Raw genomic sequence first — 17,007 nt, 5'->3', positions numbered from 1 at the left:
TTGCTGTCTAAGGTACTCACATAGTACCTTAGACTTCTTTTTAATGACATGTTATACCAGTTTTCAGAATTGGCATTAAATACTTTTTTATTTCCAGCTCCCAAATCTCCTTCAGAAAAGACACGGTATGATACATCACTTGGTCTTCTCACAAAGAAGTTTATTCAGTTGTTAAGCCAGTCTCCTGATGGTGTGGTAGATTTGAACAAAGCAGCAGAGGTCCTTAAGGTACAGAAAAGGAGGATTTATGATATTACCAATGTTCTGGAAGGCATTCATCTCATTAAGAAAAAATCCAAGAACAACATTCAATGGATGTACGTATCACATTTCTGTATTTTTGTTGCATTCTAGGAAAATTGTATGCTTCTAGTTTTCAATTTTTTAATTGTGGTGGTAAAATTATATTTAGCTTAGTTTTGAATTATTCAGGAAGTTATTTTTTAAGAAGGAAGAGGTAAACTAAAACACCATTCATTTTGTAGGGTATTCCAACATGTGGGATGGGGAAGGTGACAAGTTTCCCTAGACACACATAAATTGAGAACCACAATCTATTAGACTTAACAAAATATTTTATTCAGGACAAAAGTCTGCCTACTTGTAAAACATTTAGAACATACAGGCTGACCATGCATACCAGGCTTTGAAAGGCTTTCCGTGCTCCTCAGAATGCTAGACTAGGAAACTTAATAATTGTGTTTGAAATGTTTCATGTACATTTTGATGGCTTATTCAAAGTTGCAGAAATAGAAGGCAGAACAGTCTTATGCATTGTAGTTTATGGCCCTAAACTCTTCTGGGATTAAGAATGGCAACCTGAAAGAAAGTTCTCCATGTATACTGACTATTACATTTCTTTTCTATTATTTTTTCCCCATCCATCTTTGGTCTGTCATATATTTATCAACACCCACCAGCTATTTAACATTATTCCCTAAGGCTATTCCTTTGCTGAATATATTGTATGTAATGCAAAGTTTACTTCATAGTTCCTGCTCTTAATACATGGGCTGGGCTCGGACATCCTAGTGAGCCATAGTATGTGTGATATGTGAACTATATTATTATATATTAGATATTCTACCTTTTCTATATATAACTCAAGATAGTGAACATACTGTGCCTAATACTCTTGCCTTCTATTTTCCACATCAACAACAATCTTTTGAGGAGAGTTGGGCTGAGAGAGAATCTGGCCCAAAGTCACCCAGTCCGCTTCCATAACTAAGGGAGGCCTAGAAGTCACAGTCTCCTAGTTTCTTCACCAGCACCCTAACCACTAGACCAGACTGGGTCTCATACTAGCTTCATGCTTTATAAAATCATGGCTCACCCAGCTTGTATTATTCAACAAATCATGATCAAGCAAGGCTTGATTTGATGCAATTTATGAATCCAGCCATTGTATTATTTGTATATTTATGTCCCCTCTTTATTATATGTATAAATAACTCAAGGAGACAAAGGTACCTAATGCTTTTTACTCCTCCTATTTTCCCCACAACAACTTAGTGACATGTGTTGGGCTCAGAGAGTATGATTGGCCCAAATTCACAGAGCTGGCTTTCATTGCCTAAGTTTGGATTAGAACTCACACGGTTTCTATACTGGTGCCTTAACTAGTAGAACAAGCCAGCTTTCTTTATAAATAGTTATGACATATATAATAATAATTTAAATGAGTTGGTACTGAGTTTTTATTGAATAAAAATACCATTCTAATTTTTATTATTTGAATATTACAGGTAACTCTTTACATGTTTGTAGTTATTTATTACATTTTATATGCCGCCCATCTTACTGTCGAGCAACTCTGGGCAGCTTACAATGTCCTAAATAACAATATGAGACAATTAGAAAGTCAAAACATTAAAAAAAATTGGGCATCAAATGTTAAAACATTAATATTAACAACACACTGGATAACAATGAAAAATATATAAAGGGGAAGGAAGTGGTGGGATCTTCTCCTAATCTACTAGTCACCCCCAGAATGGATACCCCCATTTGGGACCCAAGACAGATGGCAGAGCCATATTTTCAGGCCCTTTTAAAAGGCCAATGGGCGGGGGCAGGTCTTATCTCGAGCATGATGGGGGGGGGGGGAAATCCTTGACAGAAAAGCCTCTTCTCTTCCAGCTACAATTTTTTGGCCAGAGAAATCACAGCATGCCTCTTCTGCCAGAGCAAGTGGGGTAGGCCAATCTCATTGGGGTGAGACAATTCCTCTCATAATCTGGAACCATGCCATAAAGGCTATAAAGATAATACATTTTATATTGATAAAGTATAAATATTGTACTGATTCTTTTGTCTCTAATAATGTTTTTGTTGGTAGTATAAATTCTGTATGTGTTATTGGTCTTTTATTTCATTTTCAAAGAAAGCTGTGCAACTCCGTGTGTTCCTCTTATTTTGCTGTTCATATTAATAAATTAGTTCTTCCAAAATAAGGAACAGATCCATTAGGAATGAGACACACCTTTCCTCAGATTGGAACTCTGCCATGTGTTCCACGAACTGTTTGCTCATTTGTTTTGAAGGGGCTGCAATCTATCTGATTTCGGGGGCATGTTGGCACACTGTCAAGGCTTGTCAAAAGAGGTAGCAGAACTCAGCCAGGAAGAAAAGAAGTTGGATGAGTTAATCCAAAGCTGTTCTCATGACCTCAAGCTTCTAAAAGATTCTGAAGATCGGAAATATCCTTTTATAGTGAATGAAGATACACTCCTTTAATAAATATATTCTGTGCTCTTCATTTGGGGGGGGGGGTTTAAGGCCAGTGTTTTTCAACCTTGTAACTTTAAGATGTATGGACTTCCAGAATTCCCCACCCATTGTGCTTTCTTAAAGTTATCTAAGTTGGAAAACATTGGCCTAGGCCAGGGGTAGGCAACCTTGGCTCTTTTATGACTCGTGGACTTCAACTCCCAGAATTCCTGAGCCAGCAGCTGGCTCAGGAATTCTGGGAGTTGAAGTCCACGAGTCATAAAAGAGCCAAGGTTGCCTACCCCGGCCTAGGCTATGAGGTTGATACTTGGCATATTAGTGAACAATAGCATACATGGGTCCTATCCTTGGCTATTTTAATATTGCAAAATATCTGCAAAAGTGTCTTTCAAAAGGCTTTCCACAGAGAGGCTGCTGCTTAATTTGAGCCCAAGACTTTTGTCAAGCTGTCCCAAATCTAGAACCACTGCTGCATTTTTGGGACTGAGCCTGGCAGTCAGATTCCAGATTGTAATTTATTTATTCTTCAACATAATCTCTACACACATACATACTCATGATTTTTTTTTTAAAAAAAGCTTATCAAGTTAATGAAGGTAGGTTAATGGGAGACAATATAAAAATCCCTACTAAAATATCTACTTTGGTTTGCTAATTCTCAACAGCTGCTCAGCAATTCTTTAACGCTGATTACATTAGCATATGTTAGGTATGAAGATATTCAAGAAATTAGGAGTTTTAAAGACCAAACTGTCATACTTGTCAAAGCTCCTCCAGAAACAAAACTTGAAATGCTTGACCCAGAAAAGGTAAAGACTTACTTTATTACATAGCACAATCATTTTTCTTTTCTACATTTTAAAACTAATGTTTATTTGTAGCAGTCATTTAATGGAATAGGTTTTTATGGGTGACAAAAACTTTCCAAACTTCTATGTTGTTTACAGTCATTTTGTCTGTTATATGCTTGCTTATTGATTGATTGATTTTTATTTATTTTTGATCTGCCTTTATTTTTGTTCGGCTCAAGGCAGCCTACACCTCTAATGCTCTTCTCTCCTACTTTCCCCACAATAACAACCCTATGAGGTGAGTTGGGCTGAGAGAATGATTGGCCTACCAAAACCACCCAATTAACTGATATGCCTAAATGAAAGACAGAACTCATGGTCTTCTAATTAACTTTAAATAATAAAATTTCCCTCTACTTGAACTCCATTCCTGGTGATTGCATGGATGCCTCCATGGTGTTTTTTTGGCAGCAGTATAAAGATAGCTTGCAGTTGTTTTCTTCTGGAATGACTGTTCAGTTTTGCTTTTTCAGGAGCCATGCACTAAAAAGGTAAATCAGGCGAAGTTGTGTAGATAATGTCAACCTGCTGGGAATTTCTTCTTATGTTATGCTCTGTTTTACACATTCCATTCTTTAAAATGCGGATCTACAACTATCCTATTCTTTTTATTTTCCAAACAGCTGGAATTGGACTTCTTTCTATAGCTAGTATCAGGCTTGTTTATATCCCCTGACTTACCTTCTTATTATGTCTACTCACTCTGCATCAAATCACCATTACTAATATTCTTTCCTTTCTCTGTAACTATCTTTTGAAGGGGGAGGGGGTGCTGATATACAGCCCAAGGTTATCAGCTGAGCTTTCTGGCTGAGGAGGATTTTAAGCTGGCTCTCTCTAGTCCAAGACCAGTTCTGTAACATCTATGCCACATGTGATCCATGTTAAATAGCTATGCCTTTCATTGCTAGCAGCACCACTGCCATTTGACTTTTTCTTTGGCAGTCTCTGCTGCTCATTTATCTCTCTTTCTTTCTGCCTTCCCGCAATATACAGTAGATTATAAATTCTCTGGGATGGGACTATTTATTTAGAAGTCAAATGCATACTATGCTACTAGATATAGCAAGAACATTCCCTCTCAGTTCCATATTCCTGAGCAAACATGAGACGATTACAAAAGTAGTTTTGTTAGGGCCGTACATTCAAAAAAGTGCTGCATCCAGCAGCACGTTGGAAACCTATTTTATACCTGTATTGTCCACCCAAACATTAAAATTCTGCTTCTTCTGTTTTTTGAAGCAATTGATTTTTCTTCTCTCAGCCTTGAAGCTTTCCGTCATCAATTCATTCACTAAATGGCTGCCTCTGACATAAGAATCGGGGCCTATGCTTTACCATCTTGAGGTCTCATGCTGTGTTTAGAGCATCTTCTCAGTCAGCATAGTTGAGTCATCCAAGTTTACTATTAGTTGGGCTGTGCAAATCTTTAAGGGCAGGGCTTAAGTGAAGCATCTCCTTGCTTATTTCACAGAGCAATGTGGTCCCTTCACTTCTAAGAATAAAGCTACCATGCTGTTTTCTTTGACTCTTGTATTACTTGGAAGAAGAAGTGCTATATGCACATGAAACACATGCATAGAAATCTTTTCCAGTAACTGTAAGAGTTGTAGTGTAAAGCCTTATATTGATAAGTTTAGAAATGGAGAAAGTTTCATATTTTTTACTCACTGGATTGTCCTCCCTTATTAGTTAAGAGCTTTCTCAGCAGTTTTGACAAGTACCATTAGTAAGAGACTGAGAAAATCTCCACTTTAGGGAACTCCATAAGCTGAACTGAAGGGGCGGGGGAGGGCAGTCCCATAGTTTGACTTATGTGGTATTGTTTTCAATAAACCTTGGAAAAGAAATTCTGGAAGAAACCTAAGAAGATGGTTTCACCAAGAACTTGACAGGGAGCATGAAAGACCTTGTCAAGGAAAGCAGAGTTACCTCATTGGCCCATCAAGGCACATGAAAGCAACCTTGTCCCATCCCAATTCATGTCTTCTGTTAGATCAGTTGTAATCATTTTGCAAACTTTCAGCCTGCATTGGGCTTTTTTTCTTTTGCAGATCAGTACATTAAGAATGAAAAATGTTCCAGTAGATATTTGTATATTGGCAAAAGGGATGCAGAAAACTGGAATTCTTTCTTGTTGCAGAATAAGCTGATACACTTATGTAGTACTCAAGGACCTATTGAGGTATACTTGTGTCCAGAAGAAACGGACTACTCCAGCCGGATAAAAACTCAGGATCAGGATCACAATGGAAATATCTCAAGAAACATTTCCAAAGGTAATCTGAACACTGGTGATAACCAAATATATACAGAGCTTAAAATTAAAATATAATGTATAATTTCTTAAATTCCTAAACTTCTAAATAAACTAAATAACTTTTTTTCATAATTTCTTATTCTTGAGTACAAATTATAATATTTTACTATATTACTTATGTTTATAACTACGTGTAGATTCCTAGTTTGCAACAATACCAGTGTTACTCCCACTCTGGCATGCATTGTCAGGCACACAAAATTTGGCCATAAATGTGTGTATTGGTTGGAAAATGAATTTTTTACCATTATAATATTTGCAAATGGTCCCTGAGTAATCACTAAATACGGAGGGAGTGAAGTAAGATTTTCTGCCTAACAGACAAATCATTTAATTTTGGCAATACCTAAGCATTAACATGTGCCATGAAATATGTGTGTTAAACTGTCACATTAAAAAATAGTTTCTATTTTGTCACAGGAAGCAGAATTTATCTATATTTGTACAAGTACCATAAGTAAAAGACTGAGAAAATCTCCATTTTAGGATGCTCCATAAGCTGAATTGAAAGGGGGGGGGAGGGCAATCCCATAGTTTGAATTTTCTATAACCTATGGTAGCTTTTTCAATAAATCTTGGAAAAGAAACACTGGATGAAACTTTCTGTGAAGGTGGCTTGTGTTTGCCATAAAGCATCCACTCACTTGGAAAGTAATTACTCTCTGGCCAAACCATAAGAGCTTAACTGGGAAGGCCAAAAAGGAGAAGGGAGAATCTATCACTTTCTCATACACCCTAAGATCTACCTTTGGGCAACTGAAGGAAAAAGAGCAGAGTTTTGGCACACTCTGCCCTTCTAGCGATGCATTATAGGCATTGCTTCTTCAAAAGCCAAGCCTGACACATTGCTTTTCCTGAAACCTTCGTTCCCCAGATGGATATGCTGTGTAAATGACAGTTGGGTGGATACGTGAGTGAGGGTGAAAGGCCTAAAGCCTCCTAGAACTTATTGAAAGCTTTTTATTTTATATGAATTACACAAAAGGTTTTCTTGCAGGGAAATTAATTCTGTTTTTTGAGGGTGTCCACTATGTCTTCATTTCTTTCAATATAACCTCAAATACTCTGATTTCCCCCAAAGGGGGAAGGGAAACTAGAGGTGGTGGTTTGCTTCATGTTGGCAGAGCACACACTGAAAGACAAGGTTTCTTTCTCATTCACCTAGCCTCTGTCTAGTTTTTCCCTGCATGGGAGGAGGAGGGCAGGAAGATTGAGATTTCATGATTAATACTTACCCTGATGTTTTATAAGTACTTATACATTCTAAATAGAATGTTAATAAAGTAAAATCAGTATGGTTCCGATTTCAGCGCAAAAACTCATATTTTCACCCAGGTTTCAGATATTTGGTGTCTCTTTTGGTGATTAAGGAAGGAAAGTTGTCTATAGCATTTATGATAAATAATATGTTTCCTGTGTATATGTGGCACATATATACTGCATGTGCTCTAATATAGAAGGCAACATGGAATGTTTGAATTTCAGTTTGGTTTACAGTTTACACCTATAAAATATGCATATTGGTTAGGCGTGTCAGATAAGGGCCAAACTCCAAGTGACTTCTAGAGAAGTACAATTTATTTCTTTCCTACCATCTAGTGCAGGGGTAGGCAACCTTGGCTCTTTTATGACTCTTGGACTTCAACTCCCAGAATTCCTGAACCAGCGTGGCTCAGCTTGGAAACCCTTTCCCCTCAGCATGGCTGGCTCAGGAATTCTGGGAGCTGAAGTCCACGAGTCATAAAAGAGCCAAGGTTGCCTACCCCTGAGATTCTAGTGATTGTTCTGCATTTTTGAGGTCCGTGTTTGGTACTCATGGCTGTTCATGGCTAAAGAATTAAAGAGCCACAGTGACTTCCTTAAGCAGGATTGTTCACAATAGAAGAGGTGACCCCAGAGAATCTACTTATGTAATTAGCATTGTCACTTAATTGTGTAAATCCTGCTTATGTCACAAAATTACTGGTCCTCTGGACTTAAGTAGGTCCTGAGGCTGGAAGGTGTTGGGCTGCTGTCTCTTTCCATAGTAGCAAAGATAACTTTACAATAAGCTGAGTGGAAGGCAAAGCATTTATACGTAGTAATGTTGGGAAAGGTTTCTCTGTGCAAGTTTTGATATTTTGTTTTCTTACTTATAACAGATCTGAACTCTGATAACTCAGGAGATCCTGACTGTTCAGAAAATGCAACGGCCATCTCCCCATTAGTTTCTACCACTAATCTTTTGCAGCAGACAGAGGACCAAATTACTTCAAGTCTTGATGGGCCATTTGTAAACTTGTTGCCACCTTTACTTCATGAAGACTATCTGCTTGGGCTTGATGAAGAAGAAGGCATTAGTGACCTCTTTGATGCTTATGACTTCGAAAAAGTACCTGCCTTGATGGATGGATTTTTATGCAGCTGATTTTTGTTTCTATTTTCTTTTTAAAAGTGAAACCAGAATACCTGCTGACATTCCACACTATCTCTCCTCTTATCTCCTAATCCTTATTCCATTTCAAAGATTAGAAATTATAGTATTTCATATACATATATATGGAAATACTTCATAAAATAGTGCAAACACAGAATGGCAGACTTTCTTATCAGAGTTACCTTAACCTTATACAGGCAGCTACTGATTTAGTAATTATAAAAGAACACACAGAGAATCAGAAGAAATAGCTAAGCCTATTTTATTCTGATTTATTGTGTCTGTAAGTTTCATAAAGGGCTAAATAACTATTTTAGCCAAAAATAGCAATTTTTTTCCTTACGATTTCAAGCTGTGCCTTCTGTAAACCATGTCTGTTCAACGTTTTCATTCAAAGAGTAACTACAGAGAAGTATGTTTGAGATACACAAACAAAAATGTGAAATAGACTTCTTCCAAAGTTATCTAGAAATATTTAAATTCTTACCTGTGCTCCATTTTCGAGCATTCACCTATCACTGAGGACATTAATAATTTTTAATATGAATAGGCTATAAAAATATTGCTATCCAAGATAGAACAGAGGTGGTGACCCCAGTCAATACACTATATCCGGGTAGCCTCTAAGTAACCTTTAAAAAAAATAAAAGTTGTCCGTATCAGTTGTCCGTAGAAAGGGAGAGTAGGTAGTGTGGACTAATTCTAGCTTCTAGCTCTCTCTGTAGAATAGTCCAGTGGATTTTACCTTCTTTCCAAAGAGCTAGATTTATACAGCCCATCTTTGTATTTGACTGGTGAACTGCACATAGTATCAGTTTCTGCATGTAGTTGTTAACCCGCTTCACCTTCAGATGGCTGAAGATGATAATTTTCCCCACTGGGAAGAAATCTGGTACTGAAGAAGTCCCTTGCATAAAGCAAAGATGCACAGTTCAATTTCACTGTCTGCAAAGTGCAATAGAACTGGCATGTAAAGTGTGTGGTACGAAGTGGGGCTCTATGTTAAGTGCCTACTAGAATTGCACTGTGGGCTTTATTTTTTAATTTTTTGCTAAGAAGTACTATTTAAGCCAAGCATCACTTTTTCAGCACACTGTGTTTATTTGAGAAGGTTAGTTGCTTTTACTTCCCATTTTGGAAGTTGCTACGAAGCTGACATTTCACCCAAAGTGTAAATAATATACTTGTCAAGATTGTCTTTGCTGAATTTTAATTGATAACTCTTTGCTGATATAATGCGCTTTCTGAAAAATGAATATAATTCATACATGTAAACATAGTTGTATGAAATGTTGTCACTTTGGTTAATTAGTTGAATAGTTTAAGCAGTATACATTACTTTTTCTACATGATGCTTAAAACATTTCTAAAATGTTTGTTTTAAATAATATATGTGCAGGTTTTCTGGTACCATTGAAATGCTGCTACAGATACTTACAAATGAAATGGCTGAGTAATAGTATGAAAGTTGTATGATTGAGCCTTGGAAAATAATTGTGTAAAAAAATGCAACACCTTGAGAACTGTTAAACAGTATTAAGTGTGTTTTATATGTATACAAACATATTCATAGTTAATTGGTTATTTAAGTTGTATGTTCTTAAACTATAGTCATATAACAGTTTTGTACAATAGGAATGAATTTGTAAAGCCTGCAGAGTATTTTATAGTTAGCTTGTTATTTCTTAAAAAAACCCATAAAACCTTAAATCTGTAAATAAAAATGTAGTATTTAAGTATGCCATATGAAGAAACAGGAGTTTGTGTACACATGAATACTTTTATTATATGAAGAGGATCCGTGGGTAGAATAAAATGAAAGGGAAGAAAATAAAATGACATTTTGTACAATTACATACTTCCCCCAGTGTATCAGCAAAATACTAACCTTAATATAGTTTGATTAGTATAGTTCTAAATGTGTAAAATAATGTAAAAAAAAAACAAAAATAATTTTTCATTTGTAAAGGCTGTTCTATAGCTAGGACCTTGCCTAATTAAATGTAACTAACTTTTTAAATGGTAATCAATAAAGCTTTATATCAGTACATACTGTATTAGTTTTCTCCTGAGTAATTTTTTTATCTGCTTCAAGTTATTTCAAATGCATTTTAGCCCAAAGTGATGAGCAACATATCCTAGTCTCATAGAAATTGACGGCACTACCATTGTGGCTAAGCCAGAGGAACTACATTCCAGCTGGCATTAGCAACAGTCAGACTTGTGCTCTTCTGTAACTTTTGCCATTCACTAAAATAAATAATAAATTCTGTAACTTGGATTACTGCCTACATTCATACATCAGAAAAAGATCAGCAATATCATGTAGCTCAGGGATCCCCAACCTGTGGGTCGCGGCTGGTGTTGCACAGCTATTGGGCATGCCCCTATGGTGATGGGGTTGCTGGTTTAAGTGCCTGAACTGGTAGTGACAATGTCACCATGGACCAACACAATATAATAGTAGTAATGATGTCTATATAAAACAAACAAGACAAAAAATAATAGAATACATGTGACATTGCCATAGCAATGTCTTCAACTTTGTCCCTATTTTTAGGGCTTTATATGTCAGCAATGAAAAACCCACCCTACTTTTTTAGGGGGGTTGAAACATGCTCTTTCTAATCAGAATGATTTAATAGTTTCCTGAAGGTCTTTTTTTTTTTAAAGTGGGCTGAAAATACCCTATTTTTGGTGTTTTTACAAAAAACGTCAACTTTACATTCAATTTTTAAACTATTGGAAAGCAGTAGGAGAATGAAATTTTATATTTGAAAACCTTGTGTTACTAAGTTATTATGCACAAAGTTTCACATTTATCATACCTTTCCTTCAAGAGATAGAAAAAGCCAAACTTTAAACTTTTTTTTGAGCCGCAATATTTTCAGCTAACTTTGCTCCAAATTATCTAGATCAGCGGTTCTCAATGTTTGTGTGACGGCGACCCCCGTCACACAAACGTTATGCGCATGCACGGCGGCGCCCCCGGAGGGGAGAAAATGGCGGATCACCGCCTTTGGCGACCCCCGAAAAATGGTCGATCGACCCCAAATGGGGTCGCGACCCATAGGTTGAGAACCGCTGATCTAGATGGAAATCGCTCATGAGAATGTTTTTATTATTTTGTTTAATAGAGCACAAAAAATTGTACAAGATGGCCAAGTTTTGTTTCTCTCAACAAAATATTGCCAGAGATATGTCTTAAAGTTGCTGGAACCTCAGAGTCATACTGTAGAAGACTGCAGCATGGGGTCAAACAAGTGACTCTATCTCCACAAGCATTGCATCAGCAAACGTAACACTTTACCAATGTTCATTGGGGACATGTGTGCATGTTCACACAAAATTTCATCAAAATCCGTGATGGTCCAGCAGACCACTTTTCTGAAATCAGACCACTTGACATGGAATGACCCTGTGGTAAGAAAGGTAATAAAATGGGGAAAACTCACTTAACTGTCTTGTTTAACAATATAAATTTTGGGCTGAATTGTTATTGCAAGTCAAGGACTACCTGTATTCTGTCCATCTCTTCAACTGAGTCATGAATGAAAATCTTGGACAGCATGAGCTCTTAAACCCAATCCTATGGCATTCTACTCCTGTGTCTTAGACACATTTTTGCAAGATATAAAATAAGATGAAGTGTGCTTTGGTGGGCTTCTAAACCCTGATTTTTGCTCAAGCTTGAGGCCAAAGGGACTATGCTAAATCCCAATTTCTAGCTGATTTGACAACTGCCACAAGGTATCCAAATTTAGTAGAAAAAAGCATGAACATTCTGCAAGGAAGAAACTATTGTAGAACCAAATATCAAGTTGCTTAGCATGTACAAAATAAAAATGCTGGTCATGTTTATCCAAAAATCAGTGAATGGCTAAACTGATTTACTGATTAAAACCAGCCTAGCCATTTGATCAGTGCAAATTCATGAACACCTACTCAAAAAGTCAGTCTTTTAAGCGAATAAATAATAACTATCTTTGCAAGTTATGAAAACTTCGATACGCATGCGTCCTTTCCTTAAAACAGCTACTGCATGACCCTTTAACCCAGAAAGCCAGAAAAGGAAGAAATCATTGTGGTTGTGCTGTGCAGCTCTACAGGGTTAATCTTTAAGTAAAGTGCTTTGGAGGAAGAGCATGATGTATTATCTTAAAGCAGCCACGGGGTGGGGAAGGCAACTGCTTTAAAAGTGTTGGCAAACGCTACACGTGCTAAGTTCCCACGCCCAAAGCATCTTTTGGAGAGGAATCCGAAAATCACTATAGCGCTAGAAATCATAAATCCTCTTAATACGCAGCTAACCTAACAATTCATTCTTCGTGTCTATGGAGATTCTTAACCATCCATGTCATGGTTGTTTCAAAATGTTTTCAAAAGGCAAATGGACTGGGGAGGGAGGGGGGATTCCCCCTTGAAAACTTTTCGCTTCTCGTCCAAGCTTATTCAGTAACTAAAGAATCTTCTTGGAGCAAGAAGCGAAACGTTTGCAAGGAAAAGAGAAACAGTCCAGGTGCCTTTTGAAAAAGCACCTTTGGGACTTTCGTTCGTCGTGTCGTTCCCTCCAGAGCTTATAAACGACGGCCGAAATCCTCTTTATTGTTCTATTATTATCTTTCATTCAACATACGCAGACACTGTAGATAAATCCAGTTATCTCGGAAATAAATACGGTCTAAAAATCAAGTCTCCCTCGGGTTGAGGCTTTGGGGGTTTTTTTGTTTTTTGTTTTCTCCTGAAGATGCCTTTTCCATAATTTCCATTTAATCTACAATCCTGGGGCGCCGCACGGATGTCCGAGGAAAGGGTTAACCAGTCCTCACTTCGCCGAGTTCGAATGCGGACTTTCGCGAAGCGAAAACGAGCCGAGTTTGTTCCCTCCGGCATACCGTCGCAGCGTCTTTCTGTGACGTATGAAAAGGCGTGGCCACAATATGGCGCAGTGCATGTGTAGCTGCTTGGAGCTGACCTAGGGGCTTCAAGGTAAATTGTTTGCTCTATTATGGTTGTCGCCGCTGTTAGCGCACCGCCGGTTGGGAAAGAGAGCTAGATTTCGTCTCCCGTGGGCTGAAGAACAGCTTAGCCCAATATTCTGTTTCGGTCAGGTCCACCGGTGGATGAGATGCGCTGGTTTCTGGTCGTTTTAGGGGGATATCCCTTTCTGGGGTCTCACCCAATCGGTTGGGAAGTGAGTGATTCCGTGTCTCTGAAGTAGATGGAGGAAAATCTATCTTATGTGGTTGCTAGATGTCCCAAACGACTTGATGACACGTAATCAGATATATTAGAAAATCGAAATAGATAAATCTATGTTGGAGCGAAGGCAATTAAAATGAATGGCTTGTTTCTCGTTAGATTTCTTCTACAATATCTTCGATCTGCGACATGTGGGTCTCAACACTTTAAATCGGTGTTTTTTAGCCTTAGCAACTGTAAGTTGTGTGGATTTCAAACTCTCAGGATTCCCTAGTTCAGTGGTGGGGAACTTATGGCACGTGTGCCAGAGGCGGCACTCAGAGCCCTCTCTGTGGGCACACGCACCATGCCCCGGAGATGGCAACCGTCCCTCTTCAACTAGCCGCCTGCTAACTCGCTAAGGTCCCACATGGCCGGATGCATCCCAGCACCCATGCGCTCGCTGGCCTCTGTATAGGGGCTGATGGTGTCAGGCAGCAGCCGCCCCGGCCCATCTCATCTTGCCCTGTGACAATGGCACCCCCACCTTGCTTCGCCTCACCCCACAGGACGAGCCTCCTGCCCACCGCTCCACCTGCCAGAGACCCCCTGGACCTCCCCCAACCCTGCCCGGCCCCCACAGGTGTCCCTCCCCATGAGCAACATCGAGGTGATTATGCCTACCTTGGCTACACCACCCAATCTGCCATGATCACCACAGCCATGCCCACCCAGTGGGCCATGCTCACGCACCCAGCGATAAATAAGTGGGTTTTGGGTTGCAGTTTGGGCATTTGGTCTCTAAAAGGTTCGCCATCACTGCCCTAGTTAGCATGCAACCACTGTGTTGCAACCATAAGACGGAAAGTAAGGAGTTTAGAGAAGCTGCAGCATAGGGTACTACCTTTAATCTCCTTTTTTCCTTTTCATCATCCAGTGGGCACAAAGAGATGGAAAGAGAATAAAATTTTTCTCAATTTCCCCCCCCCCCACTTTCATTCTCATTAATTCTAATTCTAGTCAAGTCACTGTAGTTTGTACTGAAATGATGAACAAAAACCCAGAAACTGTCAACTAAACCAGTCAAACTGTTTATCAAAAAATGTAATTAGCTCCATTTGTCATGTCAACTGATGTCATGCTCATGATATAAACAGTTGGTTGTGACATATTTGTGCAAAATACACTAACCATCGCATATTGGTGTACACTCCTTCCCTACCATATATTTTTGACAGGTATGTGATTGGCTTCTGTACTATGTATGCTTGGGATGCAGGAGTTAGAGTAAAGGGGATTTTGCCCAAGTTGCAAGCTGTGAGTTATAATATTTTTTTAGTTGGTGTAGTTGTATGCTGAATGTGAAGGAACTAAAGTCTAATATGGCGTTAAGATTTGTTCCATCCCTTTTAACAGTCTAAAGGCTACTGATAATTACTATAGAAGTTTTAAGTATTAAGTTTGTTGACTATTTTGTAAACCTCCAGAAGTGTATTGATTCAGTGATTTATAAATAAAGTGAATGAATAAATTATTATAGGAAAGTGAATCACAGATCCATTTAAAAGTTATATATTAAGCCAACTGAAGGTCACAAAATATAATTTAAATCTTTCAGTTCCCTTATCCCAAAGAAACAGATAAATAAAGTAATAATGTGAAAAGGGGAGGTAGTCAGTGATATGATTTGTTTTAAAATAGAAGTAACTGAAAATACTTAAATTAATGCTGGCTGGGTGACTTGGGCCAGTCATTTGTTCTCAGGAAGAAATCTGATAAACCTTGCCAAGAAAACTGCAGGGATGTGTCCAAGCAATTTCTGAGAATCAGACATGAATGAGTGGAAAAAAAATATATTTATATGAAGAAGCAAGCAATGAATATATGTTTCTAAGAGCGCACATTTAAAGTACATTGATACTGTATTTAAAGATATAGAAAATACAAAGTTAAAAAAGATACCAATTATTCATATCTACTTGCACTGTAATTATTATTTTGTAATTTTAAAACATTTATTAAACCAATTGATTTTTAAAAAAAGTTTATTTCCAAAAAAAAATAATCCACTGCATATAATAAAAACATTGACCATAACATAATACCTGACATGTTCTAAATGTTTACACTGAGGGGAAAGAATCATAAAAGAGGGAAATTATCATCTCATAAAATACAATGTTTAAACACGGATGGCTAAACATTAAGCTTCCAGAATAAAATGTATTTTCCTCTAAAAAATCAAGGAACACTGATTGAAGCCAGACACAGAATAATGTTTCAGGGAGTTGCACTTAAAATATGGCTAGAGATACTTATCTTAAAGTGTTTTTAAAAGCATATTTTGTGTTCACATAATTTTTATTCAAAATCTACTTTTTGTTAGCTTAATTCTTATAACCCAATTCAAAGGAAAAAGTACCAGTTGGTTCGGATTTATCTGAGGTTTTGAATTTTCAGAAAAGCAAAAGGTTCTCGGGACACACTAATATGCTTTGGCTAAAGTATTTAAAAATACTTTTAAAAGTAAAATATTCACATAATATTTTAGAGAGCATGACAGCTATGGCAGTATCAAGTATTGGAGATTTTGGGATGGAGTGATTTTCTGTAAAATTGATACAGGCGCATTAAGAATATTTTGAATGGGTTTCCCCCCCCCCAAATTAATCAGATTGAAAAAAAAATCACACTTCCAAACTCTGAGGCATAACCCAATTTGTGGGCTTTGCAGATGTCTCTAGTGGATCACCATTTGTAATGGGCAGAAAGAATGACTTTAAGGGACAGGAGAAAGAACCGCTTATCAAGACAGTGGTCAGATACAAGAAACCCGAGTTTGGGAAAGAACTGTAACCTGAGAAAGCATCTCAGACAAAACCCTCTCTAGTTCTCATGAAGATAATGGGAGGGAGAAGGGAAATGCATTCAGACTTGCAAGTTTCTTTTACTGAAATCTTAAAATAGAAGTACAAGTAGCCCTCAACTTACAAGCATTCATTTAGTGACCGTTCAGAGTTACAACAGGACTGAAAAATGTGACGTATGACCTTTTTTTTTTACACTTATCACTATTGCAGTATCCCCATGATCACGTGATCAAAATTTGTATACTTGGCAATTGGTTCATATTTATGATGGTTGCAGTGTCCCTGGGTCATGTGATCCCCTTTTCTGACCTGATAAGCAAGAGTCAAAGGGGAAGTAATTGTGTGGCTAATTTAACAACTGCTGTGATTCACATAACAACTGTGACAGGAAAGGTTGTAAAGAGGGGCAAAACTCACTTAACTGTCTTGCTTAGCAACAGAAATTTTTGGCTCAGCTGTGATTGTAAGTTGAGGACTATCTGTAGTGTTGTCCTGTATGACTTTCATTTTGTAGTCTGGTCTATCCTGAAGGGCTGATATCAGGGAAGAGAGTATCCTAACTAGGCCTGACCCAGCAGGGCTGCTATCATGTTGTCATCTGACTAAGAAAGCACTGCCTGAGGAAATGTGGCTTGT

General features: G+C 37.8%; 2 protein-coding genes across 5 annotated transcripts in view; both read left to right on the top strand.

Moving 5' to 3' along the window:
- Positions 1-10,362, top strand: part of E2F3 (E2F transcription factor 3) — a 35,193-nt gene extending 24,831 nt beyond the window's left edge. For 2 of the 3 annotated variants that reach the window (XM_039322721.1, XM_039322723.1), the window contains exons 3-7: positions 98-317; positions 2,547-2,702; positions 3,428-3,542; positions 5,728-5,863; positions 8,046-10,362. In XM_039322721.1, coding sequence (XP_039178655.1) covers positions 98-317; positions 2,547-2,702; positions 3,428-3,542; positions 5,728-5,863; positions 8,046-8,311 — 893 coding nt within the window. In that variant the 3' untranslated portion in view covers positions 8,312-10,362. Of the gene's footprint in view, positions 1-97; positions 318-2,546; positions 2,716-3,427; positions 3,543-5,727; positions 5,864-8,045 lie in introns of all 3 variants that reach the window. The other variant, XM_039322722.1, reaches the window with a different exon arrangement.
- A 2,858-nt stretch (positions 10,363-13,220) lies between these two features.
- CDKAL1 (CDK5 regulatory subunit associated protein 1 like 1) overlaps positions 13,221-17,007 on the top strand; it is a 310,567-nt gene continuing 306,780 nt past the window's right edge. For both annotated transcript variants that reach the window (XM_039322660.1, XM_039322659.1), the window contains exon 1: positions 13,221-13,309. The gene's annotated coding sequence lies outside the window, so the exon portion shown is untranslated. The remainder of the gene's footprint in view (positions 13,310-17,007) is intronic.

This window comes from Crotalus tigris, unplaced genomic scaffold (genome assembly GCF_016545835.1).
Source record: "Crotalus tigris isolate CLP2741 ecotype Arizona unplaced genomic scaffold, ASM1654583v1 scf7180000024119.3904262, whole genome shotgun sequence".
Lineage (NCBI taxonomy): Eukaryota > Metazoa > Chordata > Lepidosauria > Squamata > Viperidae > Crotalus > Crotalus tigris.
Note: the sequence above shows the minus strand (reverse complement) of the source record. Positions and strands in the feature narration are given on the sequence as shown.